This window comes from Wolffia australiana, chromosome 4, assembly GCF_029677425.1.
Source record: "Wolffia australiana isolate 7733 chromosome 4, ASM2967742v1".
In the NCBI taxonomy this organism is placed as follows: domain Eukaryota; kingdom Viridiplantae; phylum Streptophyta; class Magnoliopsida; order Alismatales; family Araceae; genus Wolffia; species Wolffia australiana.
Window position 1 is genome coordinate 5,595,831 of NC_135838.1, and position 25,075 is coordinate 5,620,905.

The 25,075-nt window shown below is 42.2% G+C and overlaps 2 protein-coding genes and 5 non-coding genes across 8 annotated transcripts; all 7 read right to left on the reverse strand.

Moving 5' to 3' along the window:
- Positions 1–998: 998 nt before the first annotated feature.
- LOC144701705 (20 kDa chaperonin, chloroplastic-like) lies at positions 999–6,002 on the reverse strand. Its single transcript, XM_078573451.1, has 5 exons — positions 5,731–6,002; positions 4,707–4,886; positions 3,510–3,665; positions 2,092–2,169; positions 999–1,304 (listed from the first exon to the last, which is right to left on the reverse strand). The coding sequence occupies exons 1-5, from the start codon at positions 5,914–5,916 to the stop codon at positions 1,131–1,133; spliced, it is 774 nt and encodes a 257-aa protein (XP_078429577.1). The 5' UTR covers positions 5,917–6,002; the 3' UTR covers positions 999–1,130.
- Positions 3,840–3,919, reverse strand: LOC144702811 (small nucleolar RNA SNORD36). The gene has a single exon (XR_013581388.1). It is a non-coding gene; the product is annotated as a small nucleolar RNA SNORD36 (small nucleolar RNA).
- Positions 3,968–4,047, reverse strand: LOC144702812 (small nucleolar RNA SNORD36). The gene has a single exon (XR_013581389.1). It is a non-coding gene; the product is annotated as a small nucleolar RNA SNORD36 (small nucleolar RNA).
- Positions 4,095–4,174, reverse strand: LOC144702810 (small nucleolar RNA SNORD36). The gene has a single exon (XR_013581387.1). It is a non-coding gene; the product is annotated as a small nucleolar RNA SNORD36 (small nucleolar RNA).
- LOC144702813 (small nucleolar RNA SNORD36) lies at positions 4,222–4,299 on the reverse strand. The gene has a single exon (XR_013581390.1). It is a non-coding gene; the product is annotated as a small nucleolar RNA SNORD36 (small nucleolar RNA).
- LOC144702809 (small nucleolar RNA SNORD36) lies at positions 4,480–4,564 on the reverse strand. The gene has a single exon (XR_013581386.1). It is a non-coding gene; the product is annotated as a small nucleolar RNA SNORD36 (small nucleolar RNA).
- A 13,881-nt stretch (positions 6,003–19,883) lies between the features above and the next one.
- Positions 19,884–24,503, reverse strand: LOC144701706 (homeobox-leucine zipper protein ROC8-like). 2 transcript variants are annotated; one of them, XM_078573452.1, is made up of 10 exons: positions 24,213–24,503; positions 23,414–23,531; positions 23,146–23,328; positions 22,440–22,799; positions 22,155–22,250; positions 21,892–22,089; positions 21,570–21,747; positions 21,235–21,509; positions 20,548–20,637; positions 19,884–20,447 (listed from the first exon to the last, which is right to left on the reverse strand). In XM_078573452.1, the coding sequence occupies exons 1-10, from the start codon at positions 24,287–24,289 to the stop codon at positions 20,097–20,099; spliced, it is 1,926 nt and encodes a 641-aa protein (XP_078429578.1). In that variant the 5' UTR covers positions 24,290–24,503; the 3' UTR covers positions 19,884–20,096. The 2 variants fall into 2 exon arrangements, with proteins under 2 accessions (XP_078429578.1, XP_078429579.1); XM_078573453.1 differs by having other exon boundaries at positions 21,585–21,747; positions 24,213–24,498.
- Positions 24,504–25,075: the final 572 nt, after the last annotated feature.

Here is a 25,075-nt window from a genome sequence, read left to right on the forward strand (position 1 = left end):
TTAAAACTAACCTTCAATATTTCTGGTTAATTTTGATGCGTTGTGTAGAAAATCCCATCTGGGTGGTTTTGGGGTTGATTTCTTAAATGTCCATGCCAAAATGATTTGGCTCAGTCACGAAATTACTCGCATGAGTGATTTATTTTAATATCATAGAACAAGTAAAACTGCTCAATGGCATGCCCAGTGGAAGAAATTACTCGCATGAGTGATTTATTTGATGGATCTTATGATATTCTGTCTTATTGATTATTGAAGATACACTAATTGATCAACCACAACCCCTTAGCGTTATTGAAGAGATGCTAATTAAAGAATATTTTCACTTAAAACTACCTCAAACACAACACTCTAAAGATAGGCTTAATATCTAATTGGTTAAATGAGATGGTGGAAACTAATTAGTTCATAATAAGGAATAAATCAGGGAAAAATGATTAAACCTGATCCAATTCAGAGAAAATTAGGGTTCCCAACTTGTATTTTTTTAATGCTTGGTGTCATTTGACTTGAAATCGAAGAATTACAACATGCTCATGATTGGACCATTTTTTCTCATGATTGGATTCTTGAATTATAAAAAAGTTCTCTCCCTAGGAAGAAAAAAGCACTCATTAGGTCACCAGCTATTTTTTTTAATGCATGCAGAAACTTTAAGACAATGGGCCATATTGAATCAGATAATATAAAGAGGATGAATATAATTGGCTACTTATATTTGTTTTATTGAATGAATTAATTAGCATCATAGGGCATGGTGATAACTGGCTAGTGCATGGATAGCTGATATCCGTTAACACCAGACAGAATATCCGATACCCGATATCAGACACCATCCCAATTTTTCCGGATATCAGATATCGGATAAAAATTAATAATTAACAAATCAAACCACACCCTCAACAGGAAAAAAGGAATGAAACCAAACCTCTCAAGAAATCTAATGATAAGTCGAATTCATTTTCAGAAAATAATGGGAACGGTTAAAGATGAAATAATTTAGGAAAAAACCACATGGCAGAAAAATTTCCCAAGAACTTAGAAAACTTCTCAGAAAAAAATTATTTTTTTTTGTTGGGTGGGAAATAAGCGAGAAAGATGGAAGGCTGAAGAGGATTGTACCGGGGGGACTAGGAGAGGACGGCCATGATGTCCGCGGCTCTGAGGACGATGTAATCGCCGCCGTCGGCGCTTTTGAACTCGTTGCCGGCGTACTTGGAGTAGAGAACGGTGGCGCCGCTCGACACCGACAGCGGCTTCCTCTTCCCTTCCTCGTCCAGCGGCCCCGGCCCCGCAGCGATCACCTGGGCGACCACCCGGGTTAGAGAGAGAGAGAGCAGGTTAGAGAGGGATGGGATTTTCTAGAGAGAATGATAGAGAGAGAGACGGGATTTTCTAGAGAGAAGGTTAGAGAGAGACGGGATATTGTAGAGAGAAAGTTAGAGAGAGAGACGGTATATTGTAGAGAGAAAGTTAGAGAGAGAGAGAGACACGGGATATTGTGGAGAGAAAGTTAGAGAGAGGGGATTTTCTTGAGAGAGGGTTCGAGGGAGATACGGGATTTTCTGGAGAGAAGGTTAGAGAGAGACGGGACATTCAAGAGAGAAGGTTATAGAGAGAGAACGGATATTCAAGAGAGAAGGTTAAGAAGAGAGACGGGATTTTCAAGAGAGAAGATTAGGACGAGAGAATTTTCTAAGGAGAGGGGTTAGGGAGAAGGAATTTCCTAGAGAGAAAGTTAGGAAGAGAAGGAATTTTCTAGAGGGAAGGTCATAGAGAGAGAGAGAAGGAACTTTCTAGAGAGAAGGAACTTACTAGACAGAAGGCGAAAGGAATTTTCAAGAGAGAAGACAAGACAAAAAGGAATTTCTCTAGAGAGAGAGAGTTAGACAGAGAAATGCTTACTAAAAGGGTATGGAGAGAGGGAGATTAAATTTATTTAAGGAATTTTCCAGCGAGAAAGCTCGACCTAGAGAGAGAGGAGTATAAAGAGCAGTAACTACTGCAAGGGTGGATAGTACGGTGGATGTAGAGAGAGAGAGAGAAGATAAACAAAATGATAAAGGTAAGGAGTAGAGAGAGAGTAATTACTGTTCCAGTGGAGGGCTTCTCCTTAGTAGCATCAGTCAAAAGCAGCCCACCAGCTGTCTTCACCTCCGCCTCAGACACCTGGACATAAGTGGTTCACAAACTCAGCAAAGATAGAAGAGAGAGAAAACTAGAGAGACAGAGAGATGGAGAAATCAAGAAACAGAATTAGAGAGAGAAGACACAACAAAGATAGAAGAGAGGGAAGTTGTAGAGAGAGAACACAACAGTGATAGAAGACACAACAAAGATGGAAGAGAGGGAAGTTGTAGAGAGAGAAGACACAACAAAGATGGAAGAGAGGGAAGTAGTAGAGAGAGAAGACACAACAAAGAGGAAAGAGAGGAAGTAGTAGAGAGAGAAGACACAACAAAGATGCAAGAGAGGAAGTAGTAGAGAGAGAAAACACAACAAATATGCAAGAGAGGGAAGTAGTAGAGAGAGGAAACACAACAAAAATAGAAGAGAGGAAGTAGTAGAGAGAGAAAACACAACAAAGATAGAAGAGAGGAAGTAGTAGAGAGAGAAAACACAACAAAGATGCAAGAGAGGGAAGTAGTAGAGAGAGAAGACACAACAAAGAGGAAAGAGAGGAAGTAGTAGAGAGAGAAGACACAACAAAGATGCAAGAGAGAAAGTAAGAGATAGAGAAAACACAAGAAAAATGCAAGAGAGGAAGTAGTAGAGAGAGGAAACACAACAAAATAGAAGAGAGGAAGTAGTAGAGAGAGAAAACACAACAAAGATAGAAGAGAGGAAGTAGTAGAGAGAAAACAAAACAAAGATGCAAGAGAGGGAAGTAGTAGAGAGAGAAGACACAACAAAGAGGAAAGAGAGGAAGTAGTAGAGAGAGAAGACACAACAAAGATGCAAGAGAGGAAGTAGTAGAGAGAGAAAACACAACAATTATGCAAGAGAGGGAAGTAGTAGAGAGAGGAAACACAACAAAAATAGAAGAGAGGAAGTAGTAGAGAGAGAAAACACAACAAAGATAGAAGAGAGGAAGTAGTAGAGAGAGAAAACACAACAAAGATGCAAGAGAGGGAAGTAGTAGAGAGAGAAGACACAACAAAGAGGAAAGAGAGGAAGTAGTAGAGAGAGAAGACACAACAAAGATGCAAGAGAGGAAGTAGTAGAGAGAGAAAACACAACAATTATGCAAGAGAGGGAAGTAGTAGAGAGAGGAAACACAACAAAAATAGAAGAGAGGAAGTAGTAGAGAGAGAAAACACAACAAAGATAGAAGAGAGGAAGTAGTAGAGAGAGAAAACACAACAAAGATGCAAGAGAGGGAAGTAGTAGAGAGAGAAAACACAACAAAGATGCACGAGAGGGAAGTAGTAGAGAGAGAAGACACAACAAAGATATAAAAGATGGAGACATATATTAGAGATAGAAAGAGAAGTAGGGGTGGGATGAACCTGAACAAGAACTCGGTCGTTGAGAGGTTTGAGGTCTTTAACATCATCGGTGTTGAGAATGCCAACGAGATCGTCTTCCTTCAATAGAAGATGATTTGACCCATTGAAGTCGATCTCCGTCCCCGCAAACTTCGAGTACACAACCTGGCTACCAACCTACTTCCAAAGTAGGAAAATTAACAAAAAAACAAAACAATTGTCAAGAATTCGGAGAACATTAAGTTGAAACATATTCCTAAAATAAGCTACTGGCTTGATTGTGACGCGCTTTCGACTCGTAATTAAAAGGTCACTGAGTCGGCCATATCTAGACTAATGGAACTTAAGCAATGAGCATCAGTATTAAAAAGCTCGATTATGATGAGACTTCAAAGACGACATCTCAGCAAAGTTCAGATCATCATATGCTCTCATGGTCATTTAATAAGACATAAAAAGAATTAAAGATATATTCGCAACGAGCATCAGAATTAAAAAGCTCGATTATGATGAGACTTCACAGATGATATCTCAGCATAGTTCAGATCATCATTTGCTCGTAATGTCATTAAGTAAGTCATAAGAAGAATAAAGAAATAATAGCGACGAGCGTCAGGATTAAAAAGCTCGATTATGATGAGACTTCATAGATGATATCTCAGCAAAGTTCAGATCATCATTTGCTCGCAAGGTAATTAAGTAAATCATTACAAAGATAAAGAAATATTAGCAACGAGCGTCAGGATTAAAACGCCCGATTATGATGACTTCACAGATGATATCTCAGCAAAGTTCAGATCATCATTTGCTCGTAATTTCATTAAGCAAGTCATTAGAAGAATAAAGAAATATTAGCAATGAGAGTCAGGATTAAAAAGCTCGATTGTGATGAGACTTCAGAGATGACATCTCAGCAAAGTTTAGATCAGCCTTTGCTCGCGGTTATCGAGTTTGTCGGAAGAATACATAAAGCAAAATAAAGTGTTTGCGCCAGGCATCAGGTTTAAAAAGCTCGAATTTGATAAGACTTCAAAGATAATATCTCAGCGAAACAAAAATCAAATCATCATTTGCCCAAATGCACAAAGCCCGAAAACGAGTATGATCAAAATAAATGGCTTGATTACGATGAGATTGCACAGTTGATTTTGCAAGAAAACAACAAATTTCGCAAGAAAAATTCGAAGCTTCAAGAAAAAAAAAACGTCAATAAATAACCTCGATATCGACTTGGACTTTGTTCTTTCCGACGCTTCTACCATCACCAATGGCAACGACTTCTCCACTCTGAGGTTTAGATTGCGCCGACGAAGGAAGAAGAATACCGCCGACAGTCTTCTCTTCGGCAGTCTTGATCTTTACAAGTACCCTGTCTCCCAGCGGCGTCACGGTAGTGTACTTCAAACAGCCAGAAAATCAAAGATACACAGACTCAGAATTCAACAAATTTTTTTACAATGAACACATCTCACTGAATAGTTGATTAACTCGCAATTCGCTTGCCAATTCTCTAATTGCATCACGAATTTTAGCACGGCAAAGGAAGGTCAGTTCAAAATATGAAAGAGAAAATTTGATTATAGAATTCACTACGTTGATAACAAGTAGAAACCCTGAATGAGTGGAAATACGCGCATTGGGAAATCAGTAACAATTACTTCAACCAGCCGGAAACTCCACAAGGCATTGATACATATTCGGTAAAAATACCAAGAATAACTCAGTAAACTCGCAAATCACCGACGGATTCTTCCAATGCAAGCAAAACTCGAAATTGACACACTTTCACCACAAAATCTTGCCCGCCAAAACAAGAAAAACTCCTAAACCATTAATAAAACCAAAAAATCCGAAAACACTTGCCTCACAACATTTAGAAACCCCACACGAGCAAAAATCAACGCATTAACGAGTACCTTGGGGGCAACAACGGTGGAAACCATGACAATTAGCCCCTAGGAGGTCTTCTGAGAGAAGCTACTCCCGTTGGACCAGAAACTCGACGAGGCATTGACACAAATTCGGCAAAAACATCAAGAATTGCTCAACAAACTCGCAAATCACCGACGAATTCTTCCAATGCAAAAAAAACTCGAAATTGACACACTTGCGCCACAAATTCTTGCCCACCAAAACACGAAAAATTCCTAAAACAGCAATAAAACCAAAAAAAATCCGAAAACACTTGATTCACAACATTAAAAAACCCCAAACGAGCGAAAATCCACGCATTAACGAGTACCTTGGGCGCAACAACGGTGGCGGCCTTAACAATTAGCCCCTTGGAGGTCTTCTGAGAGAAGCTGATCCCGTTGGACCGAGGCGCCACCCGAAGAACAGATAACCGCAATCCCTCGCTTTGAACAAGCGACGAAGCGCCTCTTCTGCAGGCGCTGAACGACGTGCTCGTCAACTGCACAGACGCCATTGACGAATCTTCTTCGAACTCGCACTGCAGAGTGCAGAGGAAGAAGAAGATAAAGTAGATAAACCTCTCTACTGACTGGTTAACAAACCCTAGCCGTTGCTCTATTTATACTAGGCGAGATGTATGCTGTGCCTCGGGATCTGTTTTACTAACGAAGATTGCTCAAAGCTCCCTCTTAAGATTGTCCGTCCTTGGTGTGGAGCACATTAGTGGAATGTAATCCTCAGGGACAACTTGAAGAAAGATGGTTCTAGAAAGCAGTTGGGTAGAGAGTTCTGGAAGTTGCAGATGGTATGTTTGAGCCCAAGAATTTGACCCTGGACTGAAGTTAGAAGAAAATATAGTAGGCCATTGTGTAACTTAGATCTATGGAGTTATATTTATAAAGGCAAAGAAACTTGGGATCGGCACTCGTCAATAGTCATGTCATAGTCATGAAAACATTATGACGGTAATGTGACGTTTTGCCCATTGACGTGACGGATGACAGTTGGTTGTGGAATTGCCTCTTTTGTTGATGGTGGTGAAGGATTTTTCAAAAATACGGAAAATGAGATAATATTACAATGTGTAAGTGAATTAACATTGTACCTTCATTTATTAGGGTTTTGATAAGGGAAATGAATACTTTTGTGGAGCATACAAACAACTAATCTCACGATTTGGATATAATGAGTTTGAAAAAAATATACACTCTAAACTCATTGATTTCTTATAAAACAGAAAATAATAGTAGGAATTATTTTCTGTTTCATAACGAATTACAATGATTAAAATAAACTTTTAAAAAAGAATAAAGAATGTAATGATTCATCTAACCAGCAGTCTTGGTTGGAAGCTCGTTGAAAATTTGAGCTTGGAGCCCATGTACTTAAACATTTAATCTTGTATCGCAGTTGTTAATGATGTCCATTAGAAGACCCCAGTACTTCGCCACATTGGACATGAAGAGACAAGCCACGCAGTTGTTAATGATGCGTGCACCTCCGACGTGGTAGGGATGAATGTTGCGTACTTGGAAAAATGGTCCACGATCACCAAGATAGCATCATGGGTGGGCGCGGAAGACAGGTGATGAAATTCATCGAGATAGACTCCCACAGTCTGCTCACCCTTGGTAGAAGTTCTAGCGTTCCTACAGCTTTAGCCTTCTCCATCTTATCTTGTCGACACACCAGGCATGAACATACATATTCCTCCACATCCAGTTCCATTCCCAGCCAGTGATAGTTGCAGGACAGGAGTGCAAGCATGCGCACTTGTCTTGGGTGTCAAGCGTGGGGTGCGACGTGTGCTTCATACAAGAGCTTTCAGCGTAACCCATCCGCACACGGCACATACAGCCGATTCCCATTTGCATAGATTATGCCATCCTCAGTCCAGAATCTGCTCATCTCGCCCGCAACAATGCGCCTCATAACGCGAACATCTTTTGGATCATCTTTCAAGGCCAACTTGTTCTCATCTAGAATGCTTCCTTGGACTACTGAAAGTGTGGCCACAAAAACTTATGGTTACTTGCGACTCAGGGGCGTCGGTCAACTTGATTGGCACGCCCCGACTAGTATTGCAAGATGTAGTTGAATTCTGCCAAGAAATCTTGTCATCTGGCTTGCTTCGGGGTCAGCTTCTTATGGGACTCGAAGCAACTAGGGGCCACGTTGTCATTGTAGACCACAAATTTATCTCCAATAAGATAGTGGCACCAGACTCTCAAGCAATGGACCACGGTTGTCATCTCCTTTTCATGCACTGAATACCTTCTCTCATCGTCGTTCAGCTTTCGGCTCTCATAAGCCACGAGATGCATCAAGAGACCCCCAAGTGCGAAGTCACAAGCATCGGTGTGTGCCTCGTATGCTTGCCGAATATGGGCAATCAGAGTACCGATTCACTAGAGATTACACTCTTCAACTCATCGAAGGCTCTTTGACACCAGTCCATCCACTGCCACTTTGCATCCTTCTTCAGTAAGTTCGTCAATAAAGTAGCTAGTCAGGAGAAGCCTTTGATGAATTTTCAATAATAACTGGCTAGCCTGAAGAAGGATCTCAACCGTGGTACTCCCTTCGGCGTTGTCCAATTCCGGATGACCTTCACCTTAGAGGGATCCATGCACACACTTCCCTTTATGATTAGATGCAAGAGGAACTCAATCTCCTGCAAAGCAAACTCACACTTCTTTGGGTTGAGGTAGAGCTTGTGCTCCTTCAGCTTGGCCATCACCTTCCTCAAGTGCCTCACATGGTTATCCAAGTTTTGTTTATTCGAGAATATCATCCAAGTACACAACAATGAAACATCAATATAGTCCCGAAAGATATTGTTCATGAGACAACAAAACGTAGCAGGAGTGTTCATGAGCCCAAAAGGTATCACAGAAAATTCAGAAGATCAATAGCGTGTCACGCACGCCGTCTTCATTTCATCCCCCACCTTGATCCGCACTTAGTGGTACCCGCTCTTCAAGTCCATCCATGAGAAGTAGTGAGCGTCCCTAGCCTATCAAACAACTCTTCAACATTCGGTACATGATATGTATTTTTCATTGTTACCTTGTTCAACGTTCGATAATCCACGCAAAGTCGGAATGATCCATCCTTCTTCATCTCGAATAAGACTGGTGCGCCAAAGGGTACCTTGGACGGCCAGATCAGCTTGCTCTCCAGTAGTTCTTGTAGTTGCTTCCACAATTTCTCTAAGTAGGCTGGCGATATCTTGTAGGGTGTCCGCGCATGCAGAGAGTACCAACGAGTAATTCTATTTCATGGTCCACGTCCCCCCTAGGTGGCAATTTCACCAGAAGTTGTGTAGGCATCACCCCGGCAAACTCACGTAGTACATCCACGATTGGCCCCCGTAGTCTACACGCGGCTGCACCGGAGTTATTGTCATCGTCGTCACCCCAACTAAGCGCAACCAAACGGCCTGGTGTACACTCCTGCTACGTCACGATATTGAGGGAACACAACCGCGCGAGACCCCATAGAGAGGTCGAGACCCAGGATGACCGTAAAGTCATCCATGGGGGGCACCATGAAGTTGATCCGACACTCCCACGTTCCCACCTGCAGTAATACCCCCTTGGCCAAGCCAATGATATCTCCAATCTGCAGCATATCACGTGTGACGCATATGCCGTAGATGGCTGGAGTTAAGACTCTACGTGGGGGCCTTACCGGTTGGTAAGTCCCCATGCTTAGTAGGTTAAATATTTAAGACTGTGTTTCTTTAAATATCTCCTGCAACGGGGATGAATGAGAGGTTTTTATCTTTGGAAGTATTGAATGGTGTCTTCCCTCTAGCGTCTCCTCCTCTCCTTCTCTAGCGTTTCTTTCTAGCGTCTTTCTTCCATTTGCTCATTTGAAAGCCCGCCTGTCGCTGTATTGTCGGATCTTACCAAAAGTCATCTGATCGAGCACGGATACCCAGTCTTCCCTGGGATACTCGACCCTTTCTGGGTCACTCTTTCCAGAAACGGCCTTCCAGTTCGAGAAATGCCCTTCCAGTTCGAGGTATCGGGTTATCGTATATTCCTTTCTTTGTTTATTTACATTAGAATGAAAGAAAGCGAGAGAGAATGATGGATAGATATACAGAAAGAGAGAAAGAAAAGGAGAGATAGAGATACAGGAAGAAAGCGAGAGAGAGAACGTTGGATAGCTAGACAGAAAGAGAGAAAGAAAAGGATAGAGAGATTCAGAAAGAATGAAAGCGAGAGAGGATCTTACCCGAAGTTGTCTGACCGAGCACGGATACCCGGTCTTCCCTGGGATACTCGACCCTTTCTGGTCACTCTTTCCAGAAACGGCCTTCTAGTTTGAGAAACTCCCTTCCAGTTCGAGGTATCGGGTTATCGTATATTCCTTTATTTGTTTCTTTACATTAAGTGGTATCAGAGCTCGAGGATGTCACAAGACAGAAGTGATGAGCGGGGTGGCCAACCCGTATTCACCTTATGATCTAGAACGCCGTACCAACCAGGTATGCCGAGTAACTCGGCACCGATATCAACTCCGGCGTCATCAACCGCTGTCGATGAAGCTATACCGCCCTAGGCTCGCACACTACAACAAGTATGACCGAGGGAGCGAATAACTGTGTCATAAGAGCAACGACCGTTATCTCCACATCAGTCCGACTATGAAGAAGGCGACGAGGCCCTTCCAAGCCATATACCACGAGGATTTGATCACCAAGGTCGCCCGCCAACACGACATGAAGACAATGGACGAGATTATCAAAGCGTCAAGGTGGATATTCCAACATTCGATGGCGAACAGGAGCCCAAAGAATATTACGATTGGGAAGACGCCATGGACGCTTATTTTGGATGGGTAGAGCTGTTTGAGTCCCGTAAATTGAAGCTCCTCAATATTAAATTATCGGGTCCAGCCAAAGTCTTTTGGAAGAATATATTGGAAACCATGGCTCAAAGGCGAGATCGACCGATTACCACATGGGAAGCAGCCAAAATAAAGTTGAGGGGAGAATACGTTACCGAAGGATATCATTCATGTATCGTTGATAGATGGCAGAGAATCTACCAAGGTAATAGAACCTCTCGAGATTACATTAAAGAATTTGATGCATTGATGCTTGTTTGTGGACTCAATGAAGACCCAACGCGGATGCTGTCACGTTTCCGCACGGGCCTAAAGGCGCCTATCAAGAGAGAACTGGGCCTCAGGCGGGTAAGAACGTTGGAGGAGGCTTATCGCACGGCACTGGAATATGACGAGTTCCTGGCCAAGCTGCCGGCGGGATTTACGCTGGAGGCTCAGGGATTGGATTCTCAATGCCCCCATCTCAATGCCTATCATCGTGGTGAAGGAACGTATCGGTATGCAAAGAGTGTTTTGGATAATCCGCCTGGCAGTCAATACGCAGGAGTTGGGGCGCGAGACAGGCCCACCACCGAAGTGAAGCCCACGGTCGTCGCTCCATCAGTGATACCACCGCATGAGACCTGCGGGTTACTTAAAGCACCGCCCGGTCCACTAGCACCTCCCATAATGCTGAGTCGGCGTTGCTTCTCTTGTGGAGGATACGACCATTTGTCAGGAAACTGCCCCTAACCGAACCCTCGCCATTACACAGGAGGAAGCAGTCGATGAAACCCCCGAAGAAAGGCCCCCAGTAGCCCAACTTGATATTGAGGAGGAAGAATATGAGCTGGATCTAAACTTCATAGCACATGAGCAAGAAGCCGAATAATTACATTTATTGCAACCACTATATCATTAAGCATAGATTATGGATCCTATCCATACTTTGATATTAAGCACCTATGTCTACGTCGGTGGTCAACATTACAAGATTATTATTGACAACGGAAGTAGTGTCAACGCCATATCCCAAGAAGCAATCAAGAAGATGCAACTGCCCCCTCTAGAAACACCCCTCTCCATATCAAGTGGCGTCAGTAAGTTTTCAATCCATAGCTGTAACCCACCGATGTTTGTTTAACTTGCACATGCGATCCTATCAAGATGATGTGTAGATGGATGTCCTCCCCATGAAAGTCAGCAGCATGCTCCTTGGTCGGCCGTGGTTGTATGATACAAAGGCGACCTTACATGGGCGAAGTAACAAATGCACGTTCATGCACGCTAACAAGAGAGTGGTAATCAAGCCCTTCTGACCTCAGCCTAAAGCAGTCACTGCCAAGCCTGCCGTTGGCCTCCAATTACAAATCTTGCCTCTCCAAGTCATACTTCACCAAATTCATACAAAAGCAGTTCCCCTCTTCCTAGCATATCCAGCACTGGTGGCTTGTGACGCTAGCTCCACCACCAGTGGGCCGCAAGAGAAACAACTGCGCAAGGAGTTCGTGGATATCTTTTCAGAATCAGACTCTCCCACACTACCGCCCCTTAGGGATGTGCAACATATCGTAAACTTGCACCCATGAGCACAATTACCTAATATGCCTCATTATCGTCTAGCTCCATCAGAACATCAAGAGTTACGTTGACAAGTCCAAGATCTTCTTGATCGAGGTTTTATCAGAGAAACCCTCAGCCCGTGTGCAGTACCAGCCTTACTGGTCCCAAAGAAAGATGGCTCATGGCGGATGTGTATAGATTTCCGCGCCATCAACAAAATTACAGTAAAATACCGATTCCTGATTCCTCGACTGGATGACATGGTTGACATGATGGTCAGGGCTCAAGTGTTCTTTAAGATTGATCTGCGGAGTGGATATCATCAAGTTTGCATTCATCCTGGAGATGAGTGGAAGACAGCTTTCAAAACTAAAGATGGACTTTATGAATGGCTGGTGATGCCCTTCGGCCTCTCCAACGCACCCAACACGTTCATGAGGATTATGACCCATACATTCCGTGATCAACTAGGAAAGTTTGTGGTTGTGTATTTTGATGATATCCTTGTCTATAGCCCCACCGTCGACGAGCATCTGGAGCATCTCCATATTATTTGTCGTTTACTGTAAACACACCAATTTATGGCTAACCAAAAAAATGCAGCTTCTTTCAAGATCAGGTTCTCTTCTTAGGCTTCATCATTTCAGCAGAAGGAATCTCAGTCGACCCTGAAAAGGCACCCACCATCATCGACTGGCCTGTCACTGTGAATATTCATGACGTTCGTAGTTTTCATGGATTAGCCACGTTCTATCGACGATTCATTAAGAATTTCAGTACTATCATGGCACTTGTCACCAACTGTCTCTGCAACTGAGAATTCTCTTGGAATGCGGGGGCCAACGCCGCTTTTGATCAGATTAAAAGCCTGATGGCCAGTGGCCTATTTTAAGACTTCCTGACTTTGAGGAGCTTTTTGAAGTCTCATGTGACACTTCAGGCACAGGATTGGGCGGTGTCCTCAGTCAAGGTGGTCATCATGTTGCCTTCCACAGTGAAAAGCTAAACGAGGTAAGGTAGAAGTATTCTACATACGAGAAAGAGCTCTATGTCGTAGTCCAAGTCTTGAAACACTGGTGACATTACCTCATTTCACGAGAATTTGTGTTATTTTCTGACCACGAAGCCTTGAAGTATCTCCACACTTAGCGCCATCTCCACCCGAAGCATGCAAAATGGGTGGAATATCTTCAGTCCTTTCAGTTCTGTCTTAAACACAAACCGGGTCTTGCCAACCAAGTCGCAGACGCTCTCAGCCGATGGCGACATTTATTATCTGCTATCTCTACCCAACTCGTGGGTTTGACAGTATTCCTACTCTCTACCGAGAATGCCCTGATTTTTCCATAAAATATTTTTTTCATGTTATTTTTTGATAATATTTAATTTTATTTATTATTCTATGAGAGAAAGTCTATTGATATTATATGTTTTTTCATGTACAGATTTACTTAAAAATATTTAAGAGAACATTGTGTGAACAATACATTTACTATGGATGAAAAGAATTTATTTTGGATTTCGAGGCTCAAAATTCCAATATTAATAACTATTTTTAATGAGAATAAGAGTATGAATAAGTATATTAATAATTGAAGAAATTAACACACTGATTAAATATTTTTAAATAAATCAGGGATGCTGCTCTTGTATTTCAATCACTTTTTCAAAGATTTACATGATATGATCATGTTACTTAACAACTTATAATTTTTGTGTCATGCCAATTTAGCTCTTTGAATTTGGCCATTCACAAACAAGAAATGAAACTTCATTTAAAGTCTATCTATTCATCTTATTTTGATACAACATATTTTCTATTGTTAATTAAATTTCTTCAAAATCAATTTTATGAGTTTTTTTTTCTTGGCAAAAGTTTCCCCAGTAGAATCGTATTGCTTGAGAGATACAAACATTCGCTTTCGCTTTTATTCTCTTATCTATGGTGTTTTACTTGATTCATATGATACTTGGTTTTAAATAATCTGATTGTATTGCTAAGAACTATCAAAATTACACGATAATTATATTAAGAAATAAATATGCATTATAATGCAAATATTTCAAACTAAATAAGAAATATTAATAAATAAATATTTGTCTTTAACTTTATGATAAGCCAAAAATAGGAGTCGAGTTTACCAAATTTAATCCCTTGTCGTTGTAAATTTTAGCTTATACAATAAAATTTATAAAACCCTACTTAAGATGTGTAGAGATAAGTAAAGGGTATCGTCCAAGGGAAGCTAGTAAGTTAATTCAATTGATGATTTTCTTGATAAGTCAATCCTAATTAGAGTTAATTTGATCTTCAATGAAGATCAAATCAACCAAATTAGACAAGGAGGTTAGAGAGGGAGGTAGAAGAGATGAGAGGAGTAGAAGAAATAAGGGGCTCTAAGTTAAGTTAATTGATCCAATTGAAAGGATCAAAGAATTCAATTACAGAGATTGAGAGGAGAAAATTTTGATTTGTTTTGGTTGTTTCTGTAGGCTTGATGATCCAAAAATAACTACTCTATTGGATAATAAAATGTGAAATTTAATTTCCTAGAAAGTTAACCCTTTTTTATAAGTTTTTTTATAGTTTTCTTGATATGCACTTGGAATAGCTAGGTAAATATCTCAATTTATCCTCTCGATCCTAGTCAGGGCTTGTACATGCCGCTCAAGCCAAGCGATTTAGAAGTTCAGACAAAAATCAAGAAGAACGACTAAGAGATTCAACTAACAACATCCAAAATACACCAAAAGTTCAAATACAAAGAAGGAAAAAGTACCAAATAGGTTGATCCAAGCTGGAGCTCCTCTCTGTCTTGCAGCTGTGATAGAGCACCACCAAGAATGACCCCCTCCTCTCGAAATTCGACTTTTAAACTTAGGTTAAATGGTAAAAATTGCCATTTTACCCCTCATAGTAATTAATTTTTGTCCATCAATGTAGGACTGATCTGAATGATCCAAAACACAGATAGAAAGAGGGGATCGAGACGAGCAAATCTATAAAAAATCATCTGAATTGGACTTCAGGATCAAAAGTTATTAATAAATGAATTTAAACCAATTTTAGCCATTGGATTTAAATTCATTTATTTATTAATTTCTTTTTTAACACGCCATGATGTGTTGTCTTCTCACTGGCGGACGCATTTTGAATTCATTTTGTCAGGTTTGACCTCTGAGCGCCACGTACTCCCTGGCGAAAAAAGAAAACAAAGAGAAAAGGTCAGAAAAAATTAGGTTGGTACGCATTGCGATGCACCTAAGATGCGTTCTTCTCACTGCATCGTACGCGCATCGCAGGCGGTGAACTTACCTCCCGTAGCGCCCTGTTATCAGGCGCAGGCGGATTTGCATCCGACGGCTAAGATGAGGCCACGTCGACTCTCAAAAAATCAATTGGACATTTTGCGTAAAAGTCCTTTTTAAAATATGAAATTGCCATCTGACGCTGCCCAAAAGTAATTGTGTATATGCCCCTTGTGCATTCTCTCTCCTCTGATTTCTCATAAAAACCATTAAAAAATACTAAGTAATTCCAATAAAACCCTGTAACTGTTTAAACAGTAGCTTTACACCTGCGTACACGACCGAGAGCTGTTTTTGAGGGTATAACTGCAACTGAAATTTATGAAAAGCCCCTCAAAGTTTGAAAATAACTTTAATACTCATTTTCACCTTATAAATATATCATTTTCTTAATAAAAATGCATTTTTCACTCAACTAAATTTCAGAAAAAATCCAATAACATCTTAAAAAATCCTAGAAAATTCTAGAAAATTCAGTATTTCATTCCCATACTAATAAATCTCGAAATTAAATATTAAACCTGCCATTTTCATTTTAAAATAATTATTTCAAGCTCAAATAAATCCCTTAAAATCATAAAATTAACAGAAATTTAGGGAAAAAACAGAAATCACTTGAAAACATTATTTTCGTGTAACTATATGATAACAAACCCTTTTAATCTCATTAAATGCATAAAAGTATGCTAAATTGCTTGAAATAAAGATCAAAATTAGGGTGTTATAACTTTCGTATCAATAGAGATAGATCGAGTAGATTTCTATGAACCTTTGTTGAGCAACAACAATGATGCAATATCACAAGCAAAATAGTCACAGCCTCATCATAAGTTTTAACAAATTCTAAGGTGATTTTACTCGATTAGGGAAATTATTATTTGAAGTGTTGTGATGGACAGAGCTCCCCTGACTGCCGAGATAGAAGGCCAATTAATAAAGCCCTAGCTCTTGATATTTTTAGCTTCATCGTTAAAAATGGGATTGTTGAATAATGGTGACTAGTTTTAGTCCAATGGGTGGATTGGTTGATATCATGTGTTCATCATTCCAATTATTTCCATATCATGTTTGAATTCATTATTCCCATGTGATGTTAATAATAAAGTACATGAAAACATACAGTGCCTATTGATTTATTATATCTCTAAACATGAATAGCAAAGTACAACAATCAAAACATCAAACTATCCAAAAATAATATTACTATTTGGTCCTACTAATGTGATAAGTAGGGCTGATCCTATGGCTATTAGTGTGTAGACAATAAGGACAAATGGTGGTTGATGCATCGTAAAAGAGTTTTCTGAATTGAGCTCTGAATGGTATCCTCAAACATTAATTATGTTGATTCATGTTATAGTCGTATAAGTGGTTCTTATAACTAAGACACCAACCACATCTTATGTATCGGTGTCTATGTTTTTAACCTAGAAGTTTGAGTTTCTAATCACATCATATATATGAAATAGCAACATTATCCTAAGACAACATTCAAATCAGTCAGCTTTGATAAAGGAAAAAGTACACAAAGGTGATTAAGTGACAAGATGGGATTGTGTGCCGTCAATATAAGAGGCGATTGACTCGAGGAAGAAGATGTATTAAATTCCTAACAATAGAATAATAATGAATTATTTTTCCATTCAGTGAACCTAAATGAAACATGGAAGTGTGGTTGGCTTGTAAGCCTCATCAATCATATTTGACACTGCTAATATGCACGCCTAGTGCCCGAGTTGACCATAAGGGTGAAAATATGGGAAATTATAATTTATCTAATTCAATTATTTAATTAAAATCCCAAATATATTGTAATACAATAATTTAACTCGGTTAAAATATCTTCACAATGTTTCTTATTTGGACAGAATAAATTGTTGTTTTGTAGTCTTGAATAGTTACGAGTCTACTAAGATAATCACAGTATATAATCTTAAATCAGAATTTGGTGGCTCAACTGATGGGCCAACATCTTGTTGCTCCATTAGTTTGACGTTCCTAATAGAGACTCGACTATTTCAGAAGACACGATTACTTGGCTTCGGCAAATTTGGCGTCACAGGAGATGGTACGCCATTTGAATTGGACAAGCAAAAATTTAAATCCAAGCACAATGAAAAAAAATCTGTAGGGCTTAAATTAGGATGCATAAAACTATTGTTTAATACTTTTGACGACCTGAATGGCAGATGAATATTTCAGCACATTTAAATACTTGATCATAAAATAAGACAAGGCTGATATTACTCACAAAATCATTTTAATCCAAACTACTACAAAAGGCATATGTTTCCATGGAAAATGAAATTCAATGTCCACTCATGAAATCCAAATTTTCTCAATGTATTCAGATACTAAATTAGCTGATATGTGGAACAGAAAATATTGGAAGAGGAAATAAAAATGGTAGATTGATGCTTGGAAAAATCAGTTTGAGGAGCAACACCCACGCCGAGTTGAACGTAAAACTAGCAAGAACTTGTACGTCACTTCATAGAATGAAACTTCTCCAAAGCTGATTTGAGTTAAGGCTATTGACCTAACCTCATCGAATCAATACTACAGCCAACACATCAAATCCTAGGGAGGACAGTAAAGCTTGTTTGATCATTGTAAATAGAGGCACATGACTTAAACATAGAAATGGACTTTCAAGTAGTCTTGCACAAAGAGAGTGCGAGAGAGGATGAACTATTGGCAAACAACTTTTCCTGTTGCTAACCCATGAACGTTTTAGTGAGAAACAGAGGCCGTCCTCTTTAACAGTGCAACTTCAGATTCAAGCCTGAAAAGACGTCCGTAGCTTTTTCCTGCATGTCTTAGATAGTACTCTCTCTCTCTCTCTCTCTTTTTCTCTCTTTCGTTTTCTATATCTATATCGCTATTTCTCTCAGTCTCTCTCTCCCTCCCTGTTTTTCTCCTGCCTCTCTCCCTCTCCTTTTTTTCTGCCTGGACACAGAGATCGAATGGAGTTAATGGAACTTAAAGAGGAGTAAAGCCGACAGCTCGTCAGGGGTAGCAAGCGACTTGAAGTTGCAGCTTATCCGAGACAATTTAATGATCAATCTGCTCGCAGGTGCCCAGAGTGCTCAGATCGAAGCAATAGATTCAATTCCTGGTCCTCTCTATCTTCCCTCGACAGAGATTCAATTCGAATAAGCGACTCGATGTCAACATGACGATTAATTATCTGTTCCGCCTCACTACTTCATTCCTCTCCCGTCTCACTACATCATTCTATCTTCGTCTCTACTTCAGTTCTGAATGGAAGCCGAACGTTCCTTGCCGTACCGTTCCGTCTTCGATTGTGGGTAGTTTTGACTGTTCACATTCCGTTCATACAATCTGTCCAGGCTTCTGAAGGTAACCAAATGAAAGACATGAATATAGACGGAAGTTGACATGGGTTATGGTGCTGAGGGGTAATTCAAGGATACATTTATCTGCATTTACCTTAGAGAGAGAGAGAGAAACAAATGAAGATAGAGAGGTAATAGAGATGGGTTATGGGGCAGAGTGCAATTCAAGGCTGCCTTTACCTTCCCTTATAGAGAGAAAGCGATCTAAATGAAGATAGAGGTAGTAGAGATGGTTATGGAGCTGCGGGGCAATTCAAGGCTACATTTATCTGCATTTACCTTAGAGAGAGAAAGAGATACAAAAGAAGATAGAGAGGTAGTAGAGGCGGGTTATGGTACAGAGTGGCAATTCAAGGCAGCCTTTACCTTCCCTTATAGAGAGAGAAAGCGATACAAATGAACATATTGAGGTAGTCGAGATGGGTAATGGCGCTGAGGGGCAATTCAAGGCTACATTTATCTACCTTTACCTCAGAGAGGGAGAGATACAAATTAAGATGGAGAAGTAATAGACATAAGTTATGGCGCAGTGTAATTCAAGGCTGCCTTTTTCTTCCCGTAGAGAGAGAGATAGTGGAGAAGGTGATAGCGTAGAGGCGAGATTCATGGTTTCCATTAGCTTCCCTTGGAGAGAGAAACGGATACACATGAAGAAAGAGAAGTAGAAGAAATGGGTTATGCTGCAGAGAGGCATCTCAAGGTAGCCTTTATCAGCCTTAGAAGAGAGAAAAAATGAAGATAGAGATGTAGTGGCGATGGGTTTTGCGGCAGAGTATCAATTCTCGGATTCCTTTTACCTTCCCCAAGAGAGGGTAAGAGATACAGATGGAGATAGAGCAGTACTGATGGGTTGTGGCTCAGAGGCGCAGTCTGAGGCTCCTGGCTCCGTTTACTCAAAGACAGAAAACGATACATGGGTTATTGCGCAGAAGGGAATTCTACGCTGTCTATCTGCATTTACCTTGGGGAAATTATACAAATGAAGATACAGATGGGTTATGAATCAGAATGTCAATTCAATGTTGTCTTCATCTGCTTTTACAGTCTCTAAGAGAGAGAAAGAAGTGGAAACGAAGATAGAGAGCTAGGAGGAATAGGTTGTCTCGGAAAGGCAACTCAAGGTTGCATTTACTATGAAGAGATGGGTTTTACCATGGATTGAAATTCAAGGCCGACTTTACTTTGAGAAAGAAAGAGAAACATGAAGAAAGAGAGATAACCGTGCCATTCAAGGCTGCCTCTCACCTTCCGTTAGGAAAAAAGAGAAACACATGAAGGAAGAGACACACATGGATTTCATGGCTGCTTATCACCTTCCTTTAGAGAGAGAAAGATTACAAATAATTAGAGGCTATGGCGTTGAGGGGCAATTCAAGGCCGCCTTTCACGTTCCCTTGGAGAGAGATACACGTGTAGAAAGAGAGATATTCATGCATTTTCAAGGCGGCCTCTTACTTTCCCAAGAGATACAAATGAATAGATGGGTTATGGCGCAGAGGGACAATTCAAGGCTGCCATTACTATCCCTCACAGAGAGAGAGATACACATGAAGAAAGAGTGATACACATGATTCAAGGCCGCCTTTTACCTTCCCTACGAGAGATAAAGAGATGAAGAGATGGGTTATGGCGCAGAAGGGGGGCAATTCAAGGCGGCCTTTATCTGCCTAACAGTGGTGCTGATGAGGGTCTTGACCGTCCCTACAGACTCCATGTTCATCTTGGAGGATGGCAAGCTGCTGACGAGGATCTGAAACGCCACCGTGACCAAGGCTCCCTTCTTCCCGCTGAACTCGTCTTCTCCAGGTACTATGGAAAACCCCGAGGGCAGCAGCGGCACTCGCGACAGGCCCTGCCCGTTTACTACGACGTTTACGGAGGAGACGTCGATAGGGGCGTAAACCACGCTCGAACCCCACGCGCTGGTGCTGCTCTCCTGGAGAATTAGCATGGAGCTTTCTCCCCCGTTCAACCCCTGCGGAAAAACCCGTCGTTGTTATCGTTATTTTGATTGTAGGATGGGGACTAAAGATGACGATTTCTTCATCGCCGATGAATACTTAAAGGAAACCCACCCGAAGGAGAGACACGCCGTTTCCCAAGTCCTGGCCGGTGGAGATATGGGCTACCTCTTGCACAGGGTTCCCGCAAGAGAGGACGTCCCACTGCCAGAGAAAACAGAAGGCATTGATGACATTATTCTGATCAACGAAAGATCGACAAAATATTTAAAGACATTCAAGAGGTAGGGAGTAGGAATAATGAGAAAAATTAAAAAACCCCAAGAGAGAAGTGAGAAAAGAATCCAAGAGACTGTTGAAAGCCCTGTTGGTGAGGTGGAGGAGAGAGTGGAGCAGGAAATCCAAGAGAAAAAGAGAGATAAAAAGGATGACGAGAGAGAAGGTAGGGACGAGAATGTTGAAATCCTTGCTGAAGAGGTGGAGAAGAGAGGAATCAAGAAATCCTACAGAAGAGGAGAAACTGTTGAATACCCTTCTGGACAGTTGAGAGAGGATAAGGGAAGGAAGGAAAAAAATCACTCTGAGAGTTAGATACACTTTTGGAGAGTTGACAGAAAATAAGAGACGAAGCAGAAAATAGAGAGATTTAAGACTGAAGACAGTTCGGAGAGAGAAAGATAATAATGATAATAATGAGAATGTTGAAAATCTCCACTGACAAGTAGAGAGAGGAAGCAGAAAATCCCCACTGAAAACGCACTGTGAGATCTAAAGAGAGAGAGAGCGAGGGACAAGGAGCACCTGAAAGCGAGTCCTCGCGTTGCTGAGGAAGCCGAAGACTATCTCCGGCAGCGTCGGAAGCCAAACAGACGTCGCAGCGCTTAGAACGACGCCGTTCGGCTGCCCCGGATCAACGCTCCGATGAACGGCGACGCGCACCCCCCCATCATCCTGCCCCGATAACGTCGTCGTCCACCCATCGCCATCGCCGGCAAAGACGCTCCCGCAGAAGTTACTCACCATTCTCTCCGCCAGCTTCACCAAATTTGCCTTCCCCTCCCCCGAAAGACTCCATTCTGAGATCAAATAGCACGTTATTTACGTTCATAATTCTCCCCACAGTTGAAAAAACTTGCCTTCAGTAAGCTGACCTGAATCGCCGCCGTGGGCCGCCGCGAAAGCGGCGCGCTCGCACGAACGTCTCAGCGCCGCCGCCCACCGCTGCGCCCCGAACGCGACACCCTTCTCCACCAGATTCTTGTATAGACGGTGAATCGGACTTCTCAACACTTCTGAATGCTCAACCCAGATGATCTGCAATGAACATATCCGCGATAAATTCCGGTCGACGAGCTCAAATCAACGCTATCAAGCGGCGTGCACCATCATCGATTACGTTAACAATGACGATGATGATAACCATCATTCAAACTTTAATTTCAAGAATTCAATTCTCACCTTGGAGAACCCGTTGAACATGTCTTGAATCACGCAGCCAGAGGGTAGCTTCCTGCAGCAAGGCGACGCCAGCGGCGGGCTTCCAGCGGAGATGTCAGCGACGACCCACGTTTTCCGATCGATTTGCCGGGAATGGCGCAGGAAGAAGAACTCCCTGGGAGCGACAATAGGAGACAGAGCTTGAACCTCTGCGTATACCTGCGTTTCATTCAATTGTTAATAACAATTACCACAGACGAGGAAGGAAGAGTTCTTCCGAGTACCAGCTGCAGAGACCCGTTTCCTCCCACTCCGCTGGAAAGAACTTCAATTGTCTTCGCTTTGGAGACGATGGTCGGGAAGAGCTCCACCCATTTGCTCTGAGACCCAGAAAACAAGGTCAAAATCTGAGCCAAGAACAACGATGGATGGTTCTCTCCAGGATGACGATGACGAGATAAAATTCTCATCCTCTCTTCAAAAGCGACGTGAAAATGTCACCGTCATTGCGATAGGACGTCGTTTTCAAGTCGTCTTCGTCATCCTGTTAAGTGATGTTAGGTGATCACCGTATCTATAAGAGCTTCGACCAGAGACTCGGGTGAGATCATGGCTACGCAGGAGGCTCTGGACGCTTCTCTCCGCATGTTAGTATCCTTTGCTCGAGTGAAAATGCTTTCGTAGGCCCCTGCATTGAGAATTTCGAGCTCGTGCTTCTCCAGTTTGCTCCACAGTGGCTCCTCTGCTTGGACAAGCTTGATCAGCTCCTCCACGGCAGCAGCGGCGTCGTCCACCATTGACGACCTCTGCTCCAGTGATATCACTGAGTTCTGGCCTTCTCCGACTGATAAGCTAAGGGAGGACATGGGTATCATTTTGTGGACGGGGCCTCCGAGTTTCCTGGAGGCAAGGTTGGAGATCCTCTGCAACTGAGATCAAGTAAAACCCATCAGTCTTGTTATAGCTTTTGCCACAGTGGAAGGCGCTTCAATCTTAACATACTTTCAGAGCCCAGGAAGAGAAAGGTTATAATTCTAGGCACAACAGACTGAGCCTTAGGGGCAGGTGTTAAGGGGAATGTTGAAGTCCTTGCTATCAGCTATAGCTTTCAGCAGCATGGTAGGTGTTAAGAGGGTTATAGTCTTAGGGGCAGGTGTTAAGAGGAATGTTGAAGTCAACACCCTGCTGATGAAGCGTAAGAGTTGCGCCGTTGATGTTAGCTATCGCTATTAGCACAGTGTTATGCCCTTAAATCTCAACAGCTAAGATGTCCACCTCGTCTCTCAGGCGGGCGTTCTCGAGGCGGAGTTGATCTTCGTCAAGAGAGGCGTCTTCAGGAACGCAGCCGCAGTTAGGGCAGACGACCCGCCTCAGGGCTTCTTTCATGGAGAAGTTCTCGCAACGAATCCTCTCGTTCTCTACGCGTAGAGAAGAGTTGTCCGCTCTCTCGTTCTGGGCCTGTAGAAGAAGATGAGAATGGCTGAAGGAGTTGGCCATGGAGGCGAATTGAAGAAAGAGAATGGGCACGGAAACACTAAAAAACCTTCATCTGGGTTCTTCTGTTCTGGAACCAAAACTTGATCTGGCGCGGATTGAGGCCCAACTCCCTGCTGAGCCGCATTCTCTGCTTCTCGTCCGGATGTGGGCATTCTTGAAACGTCCTGGAAAGAAGACATGGAAAAGAAGAGATGTAGGAGAGAATGAGTAACGGGGTTATGAGAGAGAGAGAGAGCTAGACGAAGAGATGGAAAGAGAAAGAGAGGAAGAAATAGAAAGAGGGAGAAACATAGAGAGAAAGAGAGCGAGAAAGAGAGAGGTAGAAATAGAAAGAGGGAGAAACATAGGGAGAAAGAGAAAGAGAGCGAGAAAGAGAGGTAGAAATAGAAAGAGGGAGAAACATAGGGAGAAAGAGAAAGAGAGCGCGAAAGAGAGAGGTAGAAATAGAAAGAGGGAGAAACATAGAGAGAAAGAGAAAGAGAGCGAGAAAGAGAGAGGTGGAAATAGAAAGAGGGAGAAACAGAGAGAGGGAGAGAAAGATAGAGAGCGAGAAAGATAGATTCAGTGGAAGAGAGAGAGAGGGAGAGAGAGAGAGAAAGGGAGAGAGAGAGAGAGGGAGAGAGAGAGAGAGAGGGAGAGAGAGAGGGAGAGAGAGAGAGAAAGGGAGAGAGAGAGAGAGGGAGAGAGAGAGAGAGGAGGCGGAGATGGAGAAGGAGAAACAGGGGGAGGGAGGGAGAGCGGGAGGAAGAGGAAGAGAGAGAGGGAGGGAGATCGGGAGGAAGAGAAAGGAGAGAGGGAGGGAGGAAGAAAATGACAGAGAGAGAGAGATAGAGAAGGAAACGCACGCCTCAAGCGTCTGTATCTGCCTTGGAGAATGGCGGTGGAAGAGTTTTTTCCTCCGAGTATCGTAGCCGGAATCCATGGCCACCGTGTGTGTTCACCTCGATGAACTCTGCGGACGTAGTAAGCTCTTCTACTATTTCATGTCCGGCGGCGGGCTTGTCCGTATGTAGGGCTAAGTAAAAACAGGTCACTTAAATCTACTCTCTGTCCACAATTAATAGCCGTAGCCTCACCCTCCTAAATGCCTTCCCTGCTCCCCGCTGTTCCGCTCGGCGACACTGCTGGGCCCTTGACCTCGACTCCCCCTTTCATTCTAAAAAACGATCACAGCACGTCGAGGAAAGAAAGGAAAAAAGTGAGATAGATAAATACGTACGGAGAGACTGGAAGGGAGGTGAATAGAGAAAGATACATTCAGAGGAAGAGGGTGAGACGGACACCAAATAATAGAGAGAAAAGAAGAGATAAAGAGGTAGGAGGGAGAAGAGAGCGAGAGAGAAATGTAAAAGTACGTGGAGAGAAAGAGATTAGAGAAAGATGAAGAAATAGAGGTACCGATGGAGAGAGAGAGAGAGACAAAAACGTGGAGAAACAGAAGAGAGAGAGAGACGCAGAGAGAGGTACCGAGGGAGAGAGAGATAGAGAAAGACGCGGAGAGAAAGAAGTAAGAGAGAGATGCAGAGAGAAGTATAGAGGCAGAGAGAGACAGAGAAAGATGTGGAGAGAAAGAAGTAAGAGAGAGAGAGATGCAGAGGGAGGTATCGAGGGAGAGAGAGATAGAGAGAGATGCAGAGAGAGGTATCGAGGGAGAGAGATAAAGAGGTATAAAGATAGAGAGAGAGATGAAGACTGTGATAGAGACAGA

Excerpts from the sequence above, each read along its gene's own strand:
- LOC144701705 (XM_078573451.1), bottom strand. The coding sequence starts at position 5,916 with ATGGCGTCTGTGCAGTTGACGAGCACGTCGTTCAGCGCCTGCAGAAGA. Across the intron at positions 4,887-5,730 it reads CCACCGTTGTTGCGCCCAAG|TACACTACCGTGACGCCGCT; the intron begins GTACTCGTTAAT and ends GGCTGTTTGAAG. Across the intron at positions 1,305-2,091 it reads AGAAGCCCTCCACTGGAACA|GTGATCGCTGCGGGGCCGGG; the intron begins GTAATTACTCTC and ends GTGGTCGCCCAG.
- LOC144701706 (XM_078573452.1), bottom strand. The coding sequence starts at position 24,289 with ATGGATTCCGGCTACGATACTCGGAGGAAAAAACTCTTCCACCGCCAT. Across the intron at positions 22,800-23,145 it reads ACGCCCGCCTGAGAGACGAG|TTGCAGAGGATCTCCAACCT; the intron begins GTGGACATCTTA and ends ACTTGATCTCAG. Across the intron at positions 22,251-22,439 it reads TCGAAGCTCTTATAGATACG|AGCAAATGGGTGGAGCTCTT; the intron begins GTGATCACCTAA and ends TCTGGGTCTCAG.